General features: G+C 35.9%; 2 protein-coding genes and 1 long non-coding RNA gene across 4 annotated transcripts; 2 read left to right on the forward strand and 1 right to left on the reverse strand.

Annotated features, from left to right (window-relative positions):
- Positions 1 to 9,665: 9,665 nt before the first annotated feature.
- Positions 9,666 to 12,096, forward strand: LOC106350626 (cytochrome P450 71A14-like). Of its 2 annotated transcripts, XM_048761968.1 has the most exons (5): positions 9,666 to 10,271; positions 10,813 to 11,157; positions 11,274 to 11,552; positions 11,638 to 11,699; positions 11,777 to 12,096. In XM_048761968.1, exons 1-5 carry the CDS (start codon positions 10,266 to 10,268, stop codon positions 11,865 to 11,867), a joined length of 783 nt encoding a protein of 260 aa, XP_048617925.1. In that variant the 5' UTR covers positions 9,666 to 10,265; the 3' UTR covers positions 11,868 to 12,096. The 2 variants fall into 2 exon arrangements, with proteins under 2 accessions (XP_048617925.1, XP_048617924.1); XM_048761967.1 differs by having other exon boundaries at positions 9,700 to 10,271; positions 11,638 to 12,096.
- Positions 12,097 to 12,746: 650 nt separating this feature from the next.
- On the reverse strand, positions 12,747 to 15,148 carry LOC106348489. Its single transcript, XM_013788239.3, has 7 exons — positions 14,852 to 15,148; positions 14,387 to 14,763; positions 14,008 to 14,308; positions 13,673 to 13,906; positions 13,390 to 13,565; positions 13,218 to 13,316; positions 12,747 to 13,063 (listed from the first exon to the last, which is right to left on the reverse strand). Exons 1-7 carry the CDS (start codon positions 15,096 to 15,098, stop codon positions 12,905 to 12,907), a joined length of 1,593 nt encoding a protein of 530 aa, XP_013643693.1. The 5' UTR covers positions 15,099 to 15,148; the 3' UTR covers positions 12,747 to 12,904.
- Positions 15,149 to 16,556: 1,408 nt separating this feature from the next.
- On the forward strand, positions 16,557 to 19,518 carry LOC111207703. Its single transcript, XR_002659935.2, has 2 exons — positions 16,557 to 18,383; positions 18,463 to 19,518. It is a non-coding gene; the product is annotated as an uncharacterized LOC111207703 (long non-coding RNA).
- Positions 19,519 to 19,740: the final 222 nt, after the last annotated feature.

Below are 19,740 nucleotides of genomic sequence, written 5' to 3' on the forward strand. Positions count from 1 at the left end.
CTGTAAAGTCGTCTGGACTTCCTGTAAAGTCGTCTGGAAGTCGTCTGAACTTCCTAAAAGTCTTCTGACAAAGTCGTCTGAACTTCTTGGAAGTCGTCTGGACTTCTTAGAAGTCGTCTGGACTTCTTAAAAGTCGTGTGGTCTTGTCTACTCAAGTAGAATCCAAGCTTGTCTTTGTAGAGGAATGATCTATAATAGTTTTGTTTGTGGTCTGTTTTGTGAATTGCATGTCTACTCTTTTAGTTGTGAATTTTTTGTAAAATCAGTAATAATGTTTTCCAAGATGTATTAAATGTGCTAACAATGTGTTTACACATTTACAAATCAATGAAATAATAGACTTCAGTAGCCTTTTTCTTATCTTTGGATCTCTCATATGCAATAATAAACTCCAATGGCCTTTTTCTCATCTTAATAAACAAGAATGTTGGTAGCTTTATATTGATACAACATTTTAAGAAGTATTTTAACCCTTCTTCCAACTCATAACAATAGTCATCATTATTGTCTATAACAATAATACTTAAGAGATAGAAACAAACAATAGTAACTAGTCAAAGCATATCATTTTTTATTATAAGTTTGCGTTGAAAAACTTAGTCAAATTTAGTAAAACTAAGGGAGAGAACATATTTTGTAAATATGAGTTTTACATATCTTGAAGTTACTTATCACTCTTAAAAATACAAGTTATTCAAAAACTAACGTAGAAGACTTAAAAACTAGCGGAGAAGACGCGGACGACTTCAATCTAAGTTGTCCAGACGACTAAACTATACGTCGTCTGGTGAACACAGAGGTTATTTTTGCAATTGACTTTAAAATCTGTTATTTCGGACGACTGAAAAATAAGTCGTCTACTATTGTTTAGCTAAAAAAAAACTCCAAAAAAGCTAGACGACTTACATTTCAGTCGTCATAGGTTAGTTTTGCATTTGACTGGATAATTTCAGAAGTTTGACTTTTCTGGACGACTTACATTTCAGTCGTCTAGTGAAAATTAAAATAATAATATTTTTTTAAAAGTAGACGACTTACAGTTAAGTCGTCATAGGTTAGTTTTGCAATTGAAAAAAAAAACTTCAAGATTTAATTATATACAGACGACTTATAATTCAGTCGTCCACGAGACGACTGAAATGTAAGTCGTCCAGGATTTACGAGGTTTGACCAGAATCTCAGAAAAAAATCCTGGACGACTTACAAGTAAGTCGTCTCGTGGATGACTGAAGTATAAGTCGTCTGTGTATAATTAAATTTTGAAGTTTTTTTTTTCAATTGCAAAACTAACCTATGACGACTTAACTGTAAGTTGTCTACTTTTAAAAAAATATTATTATTTTAATTTTTGCCAGACGACTGAAATGTAAGTCGTCTGGGGAAGTCAAACTTCTGAAATTATCCAGTCAAATGCAAAACTAACCTATGACGACTGAAATGTAAGTCGTCTAGGTTCTTTGAAAATTTTTTTGAAACCAAACAAAAACAGACGACTTAACTTTCAGTCGTCTCAGGTTACAGATTTCAAAGTTAATTGCAAAAATAACCTCTGCGTTGACCAGACGACTTCCAGGTAAGTTGTCTACAGCCAGACGACTTCCCAAGTAAGTCGTCTGACGAACATATCTGGAAAAAAACTCGATGTCATACCTTAAATTGGTGAGATAAGTTCCTTAGCATACATAAGGCTTCTCCAAGCACACAGAATCACAAACGAAAGTAACCCACCCAGAATCGTTAGCTTCTATGACTCTATGAACCATAAAAAATTTAGAATCAAAATCTTGGGTTTTTTTAGCTCATTGTGGAGAGAAAGTGAGAGATATGTTGTGTTTAGTTCACAAGAATGGAAAAAGAAGAAGGGTAAATCGATTTTGGGAGCATTAAGAGCTTCAAATTGGTTGTTCATGGTGGTTGTGGTATTGATGACAATGGCAATCTTGTAATTACTTGAAGATGATGAGGGTGAGAGAGTAAAAATGTCATTTTCGAAAAAAAAAAGAAAAAAAATATTGATGGCATTTTCGTAAATTATATGAACTTGTGGGGTGAATAGGGCAAAACCAATTTTCAAAAAAAAAAGAAGTTAGTTTTGTGTTTGACTTTAAATTATAGGTCAATTCTGCAAAATTTAATATTGTAATACTATACATCTATATGCTAAATATTTAAATATTTGTCGATGTTAACTTTTAAAATTATAAAGATTTTTTTTAAATAACAAAAATCATATTATCTAACAATGATTAATCTTTACTACCTTAAACTAAGGAAAACAAATTTTAAACTATATAGTTTATTTTAAAAATTAAACAAAAACTAAATGTTTAATTATTTACTCGATATATAAATCTATGACGCGAAAAGTTTAATTTTTTAAAAACTTTCTAAATTTGTGAAATTTTACAATATCTTTGAATATGACATAAAACAATATTTTACTAATCTTTATATATATAGTTACGATTTTAATAATGAAATAATAATCCAAAAAAAATATATATAAGAAGATACAAATACATGTGAAAGTTTGAAACAATATATTCAATGAAAAAAATATACAGTAAACTTATTATGTTTTAAAAATTCATAGACACATATATATTATAATATATACCAATTTAGAATTGAAAACAAAATATTTATATAAAAATAAATGAAAACAAAAATCTGCGCGGTTGCGCGGATCGAGATCTAGTTGTTAATTAATTCTAAAGTCAATGAAAGTTTGGTGTTTTTTTGGTCAGCCCAAAAGTTCATGTTTCTTTTGGCAATTCGTGCAAACTTGAAGTTTTTTTGGCCGAATTCTCTATATTTAAATGATATGGAAAGTTACGAATATATAATAGCAAAAACAGCTTTGAATAATGAGGAAGGAGGAAAATGAATATAAGGAAAGTTGTTCCAAAAAAATATATGGATATATTTTTTTTTAATACTGTTTCTTATTGAGCCACATGGACAAAAAATCCAGAGTATTACAAAAAATCAAAGCATAAAACCATACCAATAGGTATGTCAAGGAAACATAAACGCACTTCACACATACGAAGACAATAGTCTCATGATGGTGTGCGTTCGAATAGAAGGCTGCAGGAGAGGCTAGTGCTTCTGCAAAAATTAAGGATTAAAATTATTCACCGTCTCTACAATGGAAACTCATCAAGAGAGCATTGGACAATTTCCAAAATTGATGTCTTCTTGTTTGTTTCTAAACCATGAACTTGAATCCTTTAAACTGTTTGGCTCATCTTTTATCCACATTAGCGGCTTGAAAAGAGCTTAGCTTATAAAGATTCATCTCAAAGAGGTTAATCCAACCAATTCGTTAACAAAAGAGAATGAAATTCCATAAACGCCAAAGACCACGAAAAACAATCTGATAGTAGACACACTGCTCCAGTAATACTGAAAAACCCAACACTTCCAACTTCAGGACCACCATGAATGGACTCAAACAGGCTGGAAACACAGCCTTTGCATCATGTGAGATGCACCATGGCTTAGGATCGAAACATCACCATCTGCTCGAGTAGAGGCCAGAGAAGAACACAGTCTTTAAACTCCATAAACATCCTCTGTTCCAAGCCCCAAGATCTGATTGATACCCGACAGAGAAACAACAAAAACACTGAGAGAAACAACACAAGCGAGCTCCGATGCAAATACGACACACCGAACACGGCCTAGAAACCAAGATATTGAAACTAGATCTATGATATCAAGTGGACAAGCGGGCTAGCTACTCCGTCGATCAAAAGATCTGGAACTTCCATCATCATAGCAGAGAAGTTTATGACCAAGGTAAGAACATTCAACCAAATCGCTCTAATCGTGCTACTCCACAACAACCTTCATCAGACCAGAATAGATGAGAATGACGAGAGCCTCTCCTGGCGATGGCGAGGAGCGCCGACCGCCGGAGAAGCTAGGATCTCGCCAAGAAGTTTGACGACGGCTGAAAAGGAAAATATATGGATATATCGAGAAGGCTTTGAGCAGTGTGCGCTCACCATTCATTTACTTTGGTGGAGGCAATAATTTCTTTAAAGGATCAATAAAGATCAATAAATTAACAAATGTATTTTTAGTATAGATCAGACCCGAACAGACGGAGATGCTCTCGGAGGATCGGTTCGTCTACCACCACTTGATCTAACCAACATGGATAGCCGACAAAAAAAAATTACAAAGATCAATAAAATTTCATTCCACTTTTCCCTACAAAATACAATAATTGATTTTTAAATAAAAGTTTGCATGTGCCTGTTGGTTAGAACTTGCATGGGAATTTGAGTATTTATAGGATGGTCTTCTAAACAAGAGAATCGATCCAGAAAAAGGTGATATAAATGTGCAGATATTATGGCTGGGAAGTAGTCAGAAAGCTCCTCTTGCTTCCCCCGGTGGGACTCTCCGCAGGTACCCTTTCAGCTTCAATCATCTGAACTCTCTAGATCTCTAGGAACCATCTGATATTTCAAAAGAGGGATTCCGCAACAGAAGAAACCCTTCAAAAACCAATCTCAGAAGATAGAGAATGGATGTTGGCTCAGCCCTATCCAAGCTCCCCCCCCCCCCCCGAAGGTCTTCACGGATGCTGGCTGGAACTCTACAACGAGAGCAGCATGACTTGGTTGGATCGTTGATGATCTGGTTTCACCGTCACAACACTCAACGATAGCAGAACATGTATCGTCACCCCTTATGGCAGAAGCTTTTGCCATTCGATCTGCCATAAACTTTTCCCTCTCTCGCGGAATTGAAGCCATCTCAATCCTCTCCGAGACTCAAACTCTTATCAAAATCATCAACTGTCAAGAGATGAAGACCGAGAATTTTGGTATTCTCCACGATATCTACCACTCTGCTCTTTCATTTAAGTCCATTAAGTTTTCTTTTATCCCTAGATTGATTAATAACAATGGTGACTCTGTAGCCAAACAGGCTTTGTGGACCTTAAACTCCTTTTAAGTAATGAAATTATGGTTTGAAGAAAAAAAATGACATTACAAAGTAATCAAGAAGAATATAAGAAAAGGGAGATATAAATGTGCTGATGTTACAAAGTAACCAAGTAAAGATTAAGACGATGAATTTTGATGTGATGATTTATCAACCAAGACTTAGTGAATCGAAATATAGCATAGAATCTATTGGTTCATACTTAGCAACAGTCACAAGTTTTAAAAATATAGATATTATACAATGACTTCTTAAAGAAGAGAATCAAGACAAAAGAACATATAAATGTGGAGATGCTACAAAGTAACCAAAGATAATAATTATTATGAAATGGTAACTTATTGTTTCAATTTGGAGATGAAGCACATCTTTTGTTTTGATCAGCAGTTTCTTTCATTCAGATAAAGGTAACTCAACTATATAAAGCCCACTGAACCTATATTTACATGTTATAATTTCCACCATTGGTAAGCATATGAAAATTTTCATTTGGGAAATTTGGGTAAGATTAGTACATAATTTATATTACCAAGGAAATAAGGCTCTGCATCTATAGACGAAAATAATGAAAACAATCTTTGAAGAAAATTACGTCACAGTCAAATAACTAGCTTTTTGAATTTTCCATCTCGCTAATATTTTTCCATCATTACTGATATATCAAAGTGGGCATTCACATGGCTGAATCATCGGGGAAAAAAACGTGTGAGGAGGATTGAATTGATGTGAAGAGGAGCATAAGAAGAAGGATTTATTGTTTCCCTTTCGATTTGGGGAAGAGGAAGCGTTATAGACGGGACACAGAACTGACATTTTTTCTAATTAGCAGAGAAAAGAAGAAAAGAAGCGGAGTGTTTTAGTATGAAGAAAGACTCTACCTGAACTAGAGGTTCTAAGAAGTTGTGGACAAATCAAATTATGTTGTTGGATCAAAAGTAGAAGGAATAATGGGCTTGTTTTGTGTTAAGCCCAAGATAAATTAGTTTTTCCTGAGATTAATTTCTAGTTTCCTACAACACAGAGCACACAGAAGTAGAGTGATTTGCTGCCATGTTTGACCACTCAAATACTCCCTTTGTTTTTATATATAAATAGTTTTGAAGGTTTTTGTTTGTTTCTCAATATAAGTTTCAAAATCTAATGCAAAAAGTAATATATTTAAATGATATTTAACTAAAAAAAATTAAAAGTAAAATTATAAATGTAATTAAATGCTAAAGCTATAAATGTGTTTTTCTAAATTCTTGTGCTTTTAAGCAAAACAACTTATATATAAAAATAGAGAGAGTGTATGTTTATTTTTCTTCATAATTTTGTAAAATTATTTTAAGTTTTACACAATTTTTTCCAGCAGATAATAGCAAAAACAGCTGCGAATAAAGCAAAAGGAGGAAAATGAATATATGGAAAGTTGTTCCAAAAAAAAAATGGATACATCGAGAAGGCTTTGAGTAGTTTGCGCTCACCATTCATTTACTTTGGTGGAGACAATAAATTCTCTCAAGGATCAATAAAATTAACAAATGTATTTTACAAAGATCAATAAAATTTCATTCCACTTTTCTCTACAAAATACAATAATTGATTTTTAAATAAAAGTTTGCATGTGCCTGTTGGTTAGAGCTGGCATGGGAATTTGAGTGTTTATAGGATGGCCTTCTAAACAAGAGAATCAACCCAGGAAAAAGTGAAATAAATGTGTGCAGATATTATGGTTGGGAAGTAGTCAGAAAGCTCCCCTCGCTACCCCCAGTGGGACTCTCCACAGGTACCTTTTCAGCTTCAATCATCTGGACTCTCTGGATCTCAAGGAACCATCTGATATTTCAAAAGAGAGATTTCACAACAGAAGAAACCCTTCAAAAACCAATCTCAGAGGATAGAGAATGGATGTTGGCTCAGCCCTATCCAAGCTCCCCCCCCCCCCCCGAAGCTGTTGATCAGAATCGAACCAAACCCTAGAAGATCTGGATCTCTATATGTCTTCACGGATGTTGGCTGGAACTCCACAACGAGAGCAGAAGGACTTGGTTGGATCGTTGATGATCTGGTTTCACTGTCACAACACTCAATGACAGCAGAACATGTATCGTCGCCCCTTATGGCAGAAGCTTTAGCCATTCGATCAGCCATAAACTTTGCCCTCTCTCGCGGAATTGAAGCCATCTCAATCCTCTCTGAGACTCAAAATCTTATCAAAATCATCAACCGTCAAGAGATGAAGACTGAGATCTTTGGTATTCTCCACGATATCTACCACTCTGCTCTTTCATTTAAGTCCATTAAGTTTTCTTTTATCCCTAGATTGATTAATAACAATGCCGACTTTGTAGCCAAACAGACTTTGTGGACCTTAAACTCCTTTTAAGTAATGAAATTATGGTTTGAAGAAAAAAATGTGCAGACATTACAAAGTAATCAAGGAAAATATAAGAAAAAGGAGATATAAATGTGCTGATGTTACAAAGTAACCAAGTAAAGATTAAGACGATGAATTTTGATGTAATGATTTATCAACAAAGACTTAGTGAATCGAAATATAGCATAGAATCTATTGGTTCATACTTAGCAACAGTCACAAGTTCTAAAATCTAGATATTATACAATGACTTCTTAAAGAAGAGAATCAAGAAAAAAGAACATATAAATGTGGAGATGTTACAAAGTAACCAAAGATAATAATTATTATGAGATGTTCACTTATTGTTTCAATTTGGAGATGAAGCACATCTTTTGTTTTGATCGGCAGTTTCTTTCATTCAGATAAATGTAACTCAACTATATAAAGCCCACTGAACCTATATTTACATGTTATAATTTCCACCAATGGTAAGCATATGAAAATTTTAATTTGGGTAAGATTAGTACATAATTTATATTACCAAGGAAATAAGGCTCTGCATCTATAGACGAAAATAATGAAAACAATCTTTGAGGAAAATTACGTCACAATCAAATAACTAGCTTTTTGAATTTTCCATCTTGCTAATATTTTTCCACCATTACTGATATATCAAAGTGGGCATTCACATGGCTGAATCATCGGAAAAAAAAAAAACGTGTGAGGAAGGTTGAATTGATGTGAAGAGGAGCATAAGAAGAAGGATTTATTGTTTACCTTTCGATTTGGGGAAGAGAAAGCGCTACGTTACAGACGGGACACAGAGCTGACATTCTTTTCTAATTAGCAGAGAGAAGAAAGAAAAGAAGCGGAGTGTTTTAGTATGAAGAAAGACTCTACCTAAACTAGAGGCTCTAAGAAGTTGTGGACAAATCAAATTATGTTGTTGGATCAAAATTAGAATGAATAATGGGCTTGTGTTGTGTCAAGTCCAATATGAATCAGTTTTTTCTTGGGTTTTGAGATCAATTCTTAGTTTCCCACAACACAAAATATAGAGAATCATGAAGATATAAAATATAATTGTGAAGTAGGTGTAACGTGTATATTGTTATCTTCCTATTTAAGTTGTACATGTATAAGCTTTGTCATTACGAGAGTCAATATACAATTCTTACAACTCACAGCCTCTATAGTCCGGTTAGATGGAAATGTAATGAATGACTTGGTGAGATAGATGTCTTTTTTTTCTTTTTTTTTTTTGCTAAACTGTAAATATCATAGATGAATAGAAGATTTTACAAGAAAATCTTTAGTTTGAGCCATCTTGGCAAAATTAAAAAAAAAACAAAAACAAAAACAAAAACAAGATGGATCATGATTAACCTATCTAAGCCACATGGCCATGAATGAATCGAAATGTTTCCTATGCCTCTTAGCTGAGATGATATTCCGAAGCTCTTTGTCAATGCCGAAGAACACCATTGCTGCAGGGATAGATATTTGGTTGTGCACCATTGATGCAGCTCTGATCCATGACAAGAGTTCTGACCAGTCTGCGAACATGGCGGTAGGTGGTTGGCATCTAAATAGAACCTCCCTCCAAACTCCTCGTCTGTGAGATCGATTATGTTCAACTTGCACGTCTACGAAGAGTTATTATTGGGTTCACCCTTAGGGTGATCCAATAGAATTTCATTATTTCAAACTCGATATTTTTAAAAAAAAAAAAACAAAATATTGTCAAGTTATATTATGTTCTTAAAATAAAAAAAAGTAAAAAAAATAGTAGTTACAGAAAAAAGAATTTTAAAAAAATATTTTTAACATCGTCAGCAAAACACTAAACCCTAAATCCTAATCCCTAAACCCTAAATTCTAAACCCTAAACCCTTGGGTAAACCGTAAACCCTTGGATAAATCCTAAACTCTAAATACAAAAACACTAACACCCTAAACCCTAAATCTTAAACCCTAAACTCTTGAATGTTTTAGTGTTTAGTGATTTTGATTTAGAGTTTAGGATTTATCCTAGAGTTTAGGGTTTACCCAAGGGTTTAGGGTTTAGGGTTTAGTGATTAGTATTTAGGGTTTAATGTTTTGCTGACGATGTTAAAAATATTTTTTTTTGTAATTACTACTATTTTTTATTTGTTTCTTTTTAATTTTCAATTTTAAAAACATAATATAATTTGACAATATTTTATTTCATTTTTTTAAGATATGAAATATGAATAACACAATCATATTGGTTAGAAACCTTTAGTTTTACACCAGGAGGTGAACCCAATAATAAGTCCTCTACGGATGGGAAATATATTTTCTGTTTTTAATAGTAGTCATGGTGAATTAGTTGGAGGAAAACAAAGTCTCTAGCGTGATTTGGGGACGTATTAAAATATGTTTGAGATATTGTGATAATGATGAATACAAAGTATTATTATTGCACCACTCAAGTTTTGTTAAATAGTATACAGTGGGATCCAACGTGTGTCAGAAAACAATAAACTAAGAAAATGTTCAAGTATATAATAACAACACAAACACAAAGATTTTATGTTCCTTAAACCACTCACTCTTCACAATGGAAATGATGTTGATCTCTGTTTGTTTGGCCATCTTCTTAGCTTTTCTCTTCCTTAAACCACTCTTCACAAAAACCACCACCACCAAACTTAACCTACCACCGTCTCCATGGCGACGATCGGAAACCTCCACTAGCTCAGCCTCCACCCGCACCGCTCTCTCCATTCCCTTAGCCTTCGCTATGGGCCACTCATGCTCCTTCACTTTGGTTGCGTCCCTGCGCTCGTAGTCTCTTCCGATGACGTAGTTTATGACGTCATGAAAACACACGATCTAAAATTTTCCAATCACCCGAAAACAAAAACGGTCGAAAAACTTATTAAAGGGACAGAAATAGCCAGCCTTTTCCCCCTACGGAGAATATTGGAGGCAGATGAAGGTAATATTTTCACTAATCAAAAGGCTGTTTTTGTGTTCTTTATATTTAGGTTTGTAACGAATTTATTTGATATAATCTATCTCAATTTTGGTATTGACATGTTCCCAAATTTAGATGACTAATGTCTACAATATTATCGAACTCATCCTTAGATGTTATTTCAGGAGTTAGAAGAGTAAAAAGCATTTAAAATAACTTCGAATAATTAAACAGAAATATTTCGGTAACGTAATATTTTCGAGGAGTAGCTTTGTTGTCTGAAATATTATTTTTTGCAGCAAACGTTTATTTTAGCTAGCTAAATACATTTTACACTGTATGTAATCACATGTTGCTTGCCTTACACGAGATAGAAAAGTTTGTGTATGGACAGGGTAAAATAATAATTTAAGTTTATAAAACATTTGCAATAAAATTTTATGTCCACACACACGACATGCATTAATAATTTAATAAAATAATTATTTTTGAGATGCAACCAAATTAAATAGAGATCATCTCCGGTAGCTAATTTATCTTCAACTGCGTGGGTTGCATGCAGAGTATTTGCGTCATGAATCTCCTTACCAACAAAACCATTCGATCCTTCGAGGATATAAGAGCAGAGGAGATCAACGTCTTAATGGGGAAGCTTGAGAAAGCGAGTTCTTCTTATTCACCAGTAAACCTAAGCAAGCTCTTCATTAATTTGTCAAACGATTTTATAACCAGAGTCGTCTTGGGGAAAAAATATAGCACTGAGGGAGGTGAATATATTTCCCAGAACGTTGTGAGAAAATTCATGGAGCTCGTGGGTACTTTCCCTCTTGGAGATTTCATTCCCAAGCTGGCGTGGGTAGAAAAAATACCAGGTTTGGATAAGAAAGTGGAGGAAGTATACAAAGAGGTAAATCATTTTTTGAATGATTAGGAAGTTCTAGGTCAGAAGGCCAGTACTAATCAATATTAATTACTAGAATGGATATAATTTTATAGTTTTTGCTTTCTTGTTTTTTTTTGGAGGATATGTTGTTTGGGGCAGCGACAACAACTTTCGCATTATTAGAGTGGACAATGACAGAGCTTATGAGACATCCAGAGTGTATGAAGAAACTCAAAGATGAAATTCATTTTGTTTCAACCCATAACTTATATGTAACGGAGCAAGAAGCTGAGAAGATGAGTTACTTAAATCTTGTAATCAAGGAGGCGCTTCGACTACATCCCGGGGTTCCAATAGCTCCCCGACAATTGAGTGAAGATGTTAAAGTACATGGATACGACATAGCTGCAGGAACACAAGTAATGTCTTTACATCATATATTAAGATCAAATCCCTTATGACAATAAATATATTTTTAAGATAAAATGTGTATTTGGAACACAGGTGTTAATCAATATATGGGCAATCCAAAGAGACGTTTCAGCTTGGGGACAAGATGCAGAAGAGTTAAGGCCAGGGAGGCATTTAGATACGGTTGTAGATTTTCAAGGACAAAATCTAAAGTTTATTCCATTTGGATCAGGGAGAAGGCAATGTCCTGGAAGTGGATATGTAGTAGCCTTGGTGGAAGTCACATTGGCCAACCTAGTGTAACGGTTCGACTGGAAAGTTGACGTAGGAGCAATGGGAGATGAGAAGCCCGATATAGCTGAAGCTATTGGTATTGATGTTTGTCGCAAGGACCCTCTTATTGTTTGTCCATCTTCTGTTTAATATTTCTTTAAAAGTCGTTTTATGCGCGAAATATGTTAAATAGACTAAAAAGTGTAAGTAAACTTTTTGTAGAAAAAGGAAAAAAAAAGAGTGAGAAAACTAGGTAAAAGACAGCTTGTGTCAAATCAATATATTCTCAAACGTTGTCCAAGTTAGGCAGCAGCTCCATGGTGCTCAAATTAGAAAGTTAACGCTTAGTATTGTTTCTTTTTCGGCAGGTGTTTTAGTATTTTATGAATACACAAAGTACAATTGTTACAGATCTTACCAACTCATCGTTTGTGATAATACATTACATGAAAACTAAAAATTCATTTACAGCGCAATGCAAAAACTCTGACCAGAAAAAAAAAGCAACATATCATCAGAAATTTTCAAATATATATCGAACATCTTTGATCACAATCTAATTTTCTTCAAGGATTTTAGTACAGCATAAAAGGAAGAAAGAAAATACTAGAATGGTTGAGAAATACTAGAATAGTTCCGTCCTGAGTTAAGTAACTGTATATTAATTTAAACCCGACCAATGATTAAATTGCAATGAACACATTATACTACTATATATATCGAACATCTTTGATCACAATCTAATTTTCTTCAAGGATTTTAGTACAGCATAAAAGGAAGAAAGAAAATACTAGAATGGTTGAGAAATACTAGAATAGTTCCGTCCTGAGTTAAGTAACTGCATATTAATTTAAACCCGACCAATGATTAAATTGCAATGAACACATTATACTACTAAACAGTAAGTTAATATAATGACATTCAGTAAATTTGAAAAACAGTGTTTGAATTAAAATTACTAATAACATTACATGAGTGAATAATAAGACAGTTTTAAACAAAGCAAAACGAAATGAAAAATAAATACTGCTTGAAATTGAAACATACACTAGAAACGAAGAATAAGAGCTTCTACCTGGTAACGATTTCACCAGACGGTTGGAGATTTTTGAGCTCTACGTCGAGAGCCACGACGTCTGCAGGATTGAGATTTTCGAGCTCTAAGTCGACGTAAATGATTATCAAGAAGAAGAAAACCCGTCCGGAATGCTTTCCTGATACGTTTGATGTTTTTAGATTTTTTTACCTACAAACATGTCAGTTGAGTTATATTGGTTCATAAAACTCCCTTTACAGAGTTTTTATATAATATAATAAATGTTTCATCATCCTGCTGCTTTCTATGAGAAATAGCATGTATACAATTCTCTGAAAAAAACTAATCACCAAGAAAAACTTGCCTGTCGCCATTGCTGTCGATGCTCTCGATCGTACTGGGCTAAGAGAGATAGATTCCTATTCTTCGTTTTTAACTGAACAAACGCAGTAATACTATACTCCTGCAAGCGGGAAAAAGTTAAAAAGGTTGTTGAGTGAACAAGAGGGAGGGAGGGAGAGAGAGAGGATACTTACTTCTTGTGCATGTTCTTCACTAGAGAGATGCGTCCTTAAATAGTCAAGGCTTTTGTAATCAGGACCTTGGCCACCACAGCACACTTTGCAATACAACATTGCGCTTGATTCACCACCCCTATCACTTTCACTTTCACTAGTGCATTTCTGAAGAACGTGTTTTCTTTTCTCTGAAACTGTGGAAAAAAAATAAAAAAAAATAAAGCTCAGAGACGACATATAATTAGTTATCAAACAGTAGTATTACTGGATGATAAGACGAGAGGAGAAACAATCTAATCACCTTCAAGTAAGCTATGCCAGAGCCACTCGGCAGAAGGGAGCAGGACAAACATTTTGCAAGGCCTAGATGAATAAGCCAGAAAAAGGTTGTGTTTCTGCTTTTGTACTAGGCGGACAAGGGGAGTTGAGAAGGCCTGATGTGTATCTGTATCAGATATGACCATAATATTAGTCGGAGTAGGATTAGACTTTTGCCCATCCAGCAAATCTGAATACATGCGCTTGTACGTGACATCTGTTTTCAATATAAAAAAAAAAAAAGCATATCAGTTAATAGATGAAATTATTTTTTTTTTTAAAAACAGCCACACCAGATGGAGGAGGAGGAGGACTTACCGAGAATGGTATGTGCAAGACTGACTCCAGTGGAAGAGAGCCCTCGGAGGAGGTGCTCAGGGGTGTGGTTTAAGTCGCCATAGGCAGTGATGGAGACGGGACCAGAGTAGCCTAGTTTCTTAAATGCCTCTTCTAAACTCGGACGGACCCGACGAGCATCATATCCCTCAGGGATAGGACAGTCAAACATGTTCCACCACACCAGTATTTTAGCTGTCGCATATTCAGGCGCTGCAGCGTAGTTCCTTCCCCACGTCTCCGTAACACGGTTAACTTCTTTGTACGTGGGGTAGACAGACTCCTGCTTGACAGAGAGTGGAGGAAAAGTGAAACAAACAATGTATGTATATATAGAGAGAGAGATAGAAATGATGCTTACTTGCCGTGCATGCTTATAACTCGAGAGATGCTTCCTGAATTTCTCAGGGCTTTGGCAATCGAAATTGCACGATTTGCAACAACAAAGTATCATGGCAGATAATTTATACTGAACGCTTCTGGTCTCAATTCTATTATTATTATTATCCCCTAGTAATTTTTCCCATAACCACCTTGAAGAAGTTGACAGGACTGAGAGTACGCAAGGCGCCTTCGAATAAGCTAGAAACAGGTTGTATTGCGACCGTTGTTGTAGCCGGGCCAGATCCCAAGACAAGTCACCTCCCACCTGATTGGATATGATCATCATTGTAGCAGGGGGAGGATTCTGACCTCGCCATTCCACTATATCCCGATACAAGATGTAGTTCGTGCTTTCTGTTTTACAAAGGTATTATTTAATTCAACATATTATTGCTATTTATATAAAGTTCCCAAATATATATATGGCAAAAAAAAAACAAACCGGATCTGGTGTGTGCTACAGACACTCCAGTGGATAAGAGCCCTTGCAGGATGTGAACAGGGGTTTGTGTTTGGTCCCCGTATGCAGTGATGGATGACACTGGACCAGAGTAGCCTCGTTCCTTGAACGCCGCTTCTAAACTCGGTCGGATCCGACCAGCATCGTAACCCTCCGGAATCGGACACTCCTTCATATCCCACCACACTGCTATTTTAGCACCCTTCGCCGCTTCCTCCCCCCACCACATCGATCCTCTATCTAAAAACCTAAACAGACACAGACACAAGTCCTGTTGGGTTTCGTTTAAATATCCCAAACTAATGGGCCTAAATGTAATCCACTTAAAGGTGTGTGGACATTACGAAATCGTATCTTCTTTTATATTAGAGACAATACAATTAAAACTAGGCCTGATCCGATTTAAAATGGGCATTTAATTCTTAATTTATTCGATTTAAATACTGAGCTATTGTTTTTATTCCTCAACTATTTGTTGACCGGGTAAATTGATACCCAAAAAAATCAGCCACTAAGAGCATGTGACTTGATATTGGGGAGAAACTCGGGATGGTAGTTTCTCAGTTGCATCAGCTTATGCACTGTTAACAAGAGAAAATGTCCTTACACGGGATATGGAATAGTTTTATAACTATATATGGAGGCTGAAAGTACCGGAGAGGATACGCGTTTTCTTGTGGCTGGTTTCTCAGCAAGCTATCATGACAAATGAGGAGAGATTTCGAAGGCATATTGGGGTTTCTAATGTCTGCCAAGTGTGTAGAGGGGGCGTGGAGTCGATAATACATGTTCTTAGGGATTGTCCAGCTATGCAAGGTATATGGGACCGTATTATACCGAGGGTTAAGAGGCAAAGTTTCTTTCTGCAGTCTCTGTTTGAATGGACTTATGATAACCTTTCCAGCTCGGAGGTTAAAACTGAGACGGGTCCTTGGGTAGTTCTTTTTGCAGTAGCAATTTGGTGGGCTTGGAAGTGGCGGTGTGGGAACTTCTTTGGGGTGAAGCGACTGTGTAGGGACCGAGTGCAGTTTGTTAAAGAACAGGCCAAGGAAATCAACATGTGCAGTGCGAAGAAAGAAGCGGTGAGGATAACGAGAGTAGAGAGGTGGATTAAGTGGGAGAAGCCGCCAACAGGATGGTTTAAGGTGAATACGGATGGGGCTTCGCGTGGGAATTCGGGGCTTGCTACGGCTGGCGGTGTGTTGAGAGATGAGAATGGTAGTTGGCTATGTGGTTTTGGTCTGAATATCGGGCGTTGCTCTGCACTTTTGGCTGAGCTTTGGGGTGTCTACTATGGTCTGTTGATTGCTTGGCAAAAAGGAGTGAGGTGTGTGGAGGTAGAAGTGGACTCTGCTGTGGTGGTTGGTTTCTTTCGGACAGGGATTGCGGAGACGCATCTTTTGTCCTTCCTAGTACGATTGTGCTATGGCTTTATCTCTAGGGACTGGATAGTCCGCTTTAAACACGTCTACAGAGAAGCTAATGGTCTTGCAGATGGCTTGGCTACTTATGCTTTTTCTCTAGCGTTAGGATTTCATATTTTTGATGTTGTTCCAATAGAAGTTAGTCTCTTGTTGATTGAGGATGGTTCAGGCCCGCCTAAGTTGAGGCATGTGGTCGAGTAGTACGTTTTTTTTTTTTTTTTTTTTTGAAATAAATTAAACTTGGGAGGTTTTCCTCCCTTGTATTCACCAAAAAAAAAAGAGCATGTACAGCGGTATAAATCAGGTAATCCTTAGAAAAAATTCTTAATGCTTTTTGATTAAAGAAATATTAAAAGAGGAGGGCAAAGTTAAGGATGATCCTTAGTTAAGGATGATCCTTAATTAAGGATTAAAATACCGAAGTCCTTATCATGCTGGCATACTTTGATTGGTCCATTTTTGTGTTGTCCCTCGTTAGGGGAGAGAAAAACACGTGACCCAACCTCATTGTATCTCGAACCCGAAAAAAAAAAGCAGAGGCGACAGAGAGGCGATTTGCGATACAACAAATCCAACTACTTTCATCTCCACAGATTATTGTAACACATGATACTTATACAATTCATTCAGCTTGATGGTTTTCTTGAAAAAGCAGTACAAGATCATGAAAATGCAGATGAAGAGAGATCAGATTTTGTACATATGTTGCTATCTGTTCAGAGAGATGAGACGACATCATTTGAGTTTGAGAGAAGGGACTTAAAATTCGTCCTCTTGGTAAAGCATTTTTAACCTATTTTTTCAAGAAGAAAAAAACTCTACTAGTCATTTTTAATGATTAGGAAGTTCTATGATTTTAGTTTTTCTTATCTTTATTTTTTTTTGGAGGATATGTTGTTCGGGGCAGCGCCAACAACTTTCGCACTATTAGAGTGGACAATGACAGAGCTTATAAGACATCCGGAGTGTTCAAAGAAACTCAAGCTGAGAAGCTGAGAAGCTGAGAAGCTAAAAAAAAAAGAGATTTGTTCTGTTTCAACACATAAGTTATATGTAAGGGAGCAAGAAACTGAGAAGATGAATTATTTAAATCTTGTGATTAAGGAGGCGCTTCGACTACATCCCGGGGTACCATTAGCTCCCCGGCAATTGAGTGAAGATGTTAAAGTACATGGATATGACATAGCTGCAGGAACACAAGTAAATCTTTACATCTTATGATTAAGATCAAACCCTAATGACAATACATATTTTTTAAGATAAAATGTGTATTTGGAACACAGGGGTTAATCAATATATGGGCAATCCAAAGAGACGTGTCAGCTTGGGGACAAGATGCAGATGAGTTTAGGCCAGATAAGCATTTAGATATGGTTGCAGATTTTCAAGGACAGAATCTCAAGTTTATTCCATTTGGTTCAGGGAGAAGAATATGTCGTGGAAGTGGATATGTAGTAGCTTTTTGGTGGAAGTCACATTGGCCAACCTAGTGAAAAGGTTCGACTGGAAAGTTGACGTAGGAGCAATGGGAGATGATAAGCCAGATGTAGCTGAAGCAATTGGTATTGATGTTTGCCGCAAGGACCCTCTTATTGTTTGTCCATCTTCTGCGGACTTTATTCTAAAATGCCCTAGTACCTTGCTTAAAAACTCTAGTATGCCCCAGTTTTAAAAGGATTTTCTTTTTGAATATTTTTTAAACCAGAAAACGTGTAAAAGACATCTAAGGACTTAATGAATTTGCATAATTACAAACCCAACCATGGTTCAATCGGATTATCCAAATCCAAACTTAGAACATACGGATCTTTCCATCATTCTTTCACGATTTTTTTGGAGATTTTAATCTCTTTTTTTTCTGAGCTTTCGTTTTCTCTTCAACAGAAAAAATCGCTCAGTTCCATAACTCTGTTTTAATTCAGGCTCTATTCCGACGACGGAACGACTCAATCGTATCACCACAACTCCCGTTCTTCCTCCTATCAGAGGCATCTTCCTACAATTTTATCTTTGAAACCAACGAATTAATTAAAGTTCTTCAGGCTAAAAATGGTTATGGAGCATTCTCGTTGGTCATATCCAGTGAATTGGTAAGCTAAGCACTTTTAATCATTTGTAACCTTAGATTGTTGTACCGAGGACAAACGGCTATGCTTGATGTGAGCGCAGTCGCAATTCTCGTGGGGAAGCTAACAGAGGAGAGGACGGAGTCGACAACAGAGAGTCGTTCGTCGTCATCGGCAGCAGAGAATTTCGTGGCGGCGTTGTTAATGTTGAGCCACGAGAGTCTTCGATTCAAGAAGATAGCTAAGGAGGCAAGTGCAGTGGAAGACCTCGTATCCTTTCTCGTGCTTGAACGGAACAAATTCCTTCTTTTCTAATCCGTCGAGTAGTTCCACAATCGAAACCCCCCAAGGTCAATCGAAACACAGTTGATTTAGTTTGATGAATTTCCTTAATTTTGTGACTGTGTGAATCAGAGAGCGCTTACCCACATTTCACCAGAGGAAGATCCAAACTTTTACACCCATTGAGTCGGACAATTAGTTTAGCAAGATTGATTGGTATTAGTATTAAGAGAGACACAACAATAGGGAACATAAGCATCTAATGTAAGAAGAAAGTTTGCCTACAGAACAACAAAACCAGCGCTCTATATTTTGTTTTGTTTCAGGCTTCAAGGCATAGGAAAAGCAGGGAGCATTTTCGGTGAAGTGGTGAAATTACTAAGCATATAAGTTCTGAGACGAAAGCAAACATGAGGATCAAAGAGGCTTTGCCGGGTGGCGACCAGCGTGCTTTGCGAGGAGCGTGTTGTTACTATATATTCAACAATAGATTCTTTCTTCCTGTTGCAGAGTTGTTCCTTGAAAGCATTTCTTCTGATCTTGGCTTTAGTGGTGATACATTAGCTGAAGGTGTTGGATCTTGGATATGTTCCGTATTCAATTATTAATCATGTTCCTTGGCTTGTATGTTACATTGTCTAGGTGGAACTCTATGCATAAGTAGTTTCGAGTGGATGTCGTAGAGAATGCGTTAGTGATGGTTTTACTCGGACCAAGTCTTGAAGTTTTTTTTTTGGTTCAAGACAAGTCATGTGCATTGTGGGCAATGGCGGTTTTGTTATGTTTTTTTTTATTATTTGTATTCTTAAAATTTTAGTATTTTGAATGTGTAAAATTTAAATATTTGGGTTTCATAAATTTTTACAAGATTGAAACAGGTTAGGACTAATAGAATACTAGGTATTACTATATACAAAAAAAATTTGGACTACTGAAAAAAATGTCAAACTTTAAACAAAAGGTGAAGTAGCACATGTTTTAAACTAATTTTTAGGTATGATTATTAAGAAAACTATTAAAAAAAAATTCTTAGACTTAAAACATATCTTAAAAAACTATTAAAAACTTCATTAATTTAAAATGTGAGTATGCTATATAC

This window comes from Brassica napus, chromosome C7 (genome assembly GCF_020379485.1).
Source record: "Brassica napus cultivar Da-Ae chromosome C7, Da-Ae, whole genome shotgun sequence".
Lineage (NCBI taxonomy): Eukaryota > Viridiplantae > Streptophyta > Magnoliopsida > Brassicales > Brassicaceae > Brassica > Brassica napus.

Coding starts and splice junctions, on each gene's coding strand:
- LOC106350626 (XM_048761967.1), top strand. Junction 11,158..11,273: donor TGGAGGAAGTATACAAAGAG/GTAAATCATTTT, acceptor TTTTTTTTGGAG/GATATGTTGTTTGGGGCAGC. Junction 11,553..11,637: donor ACATAGCTGCAGGAACACAA/GTAATGTCTTTA, acceptor TTTGGAACACAG/GTGTTAATCAATATATGGGC.
- LOC106348489 (XM_013788239.3), bottom strand. CDS start 15,098: ATGTGGTGGGGGGAGGAAGCGGCGAAGGGTGCTAAAATAGCAGTGTGG. Junction 13,907..14,007: donor TCTTGCACATACCATTCTCG/GTAAGTCCTCCT, acceptor TATTGAAAACAG/ATGTCACGTACAAGCGCATG. Junction 13,317..13,389: donor GTGAAGAACATGCACAAGAA/GTAAGTATCCTC, acceptor TCCCGCTTGCAG/GAGTATAGTATTACTGCGTT.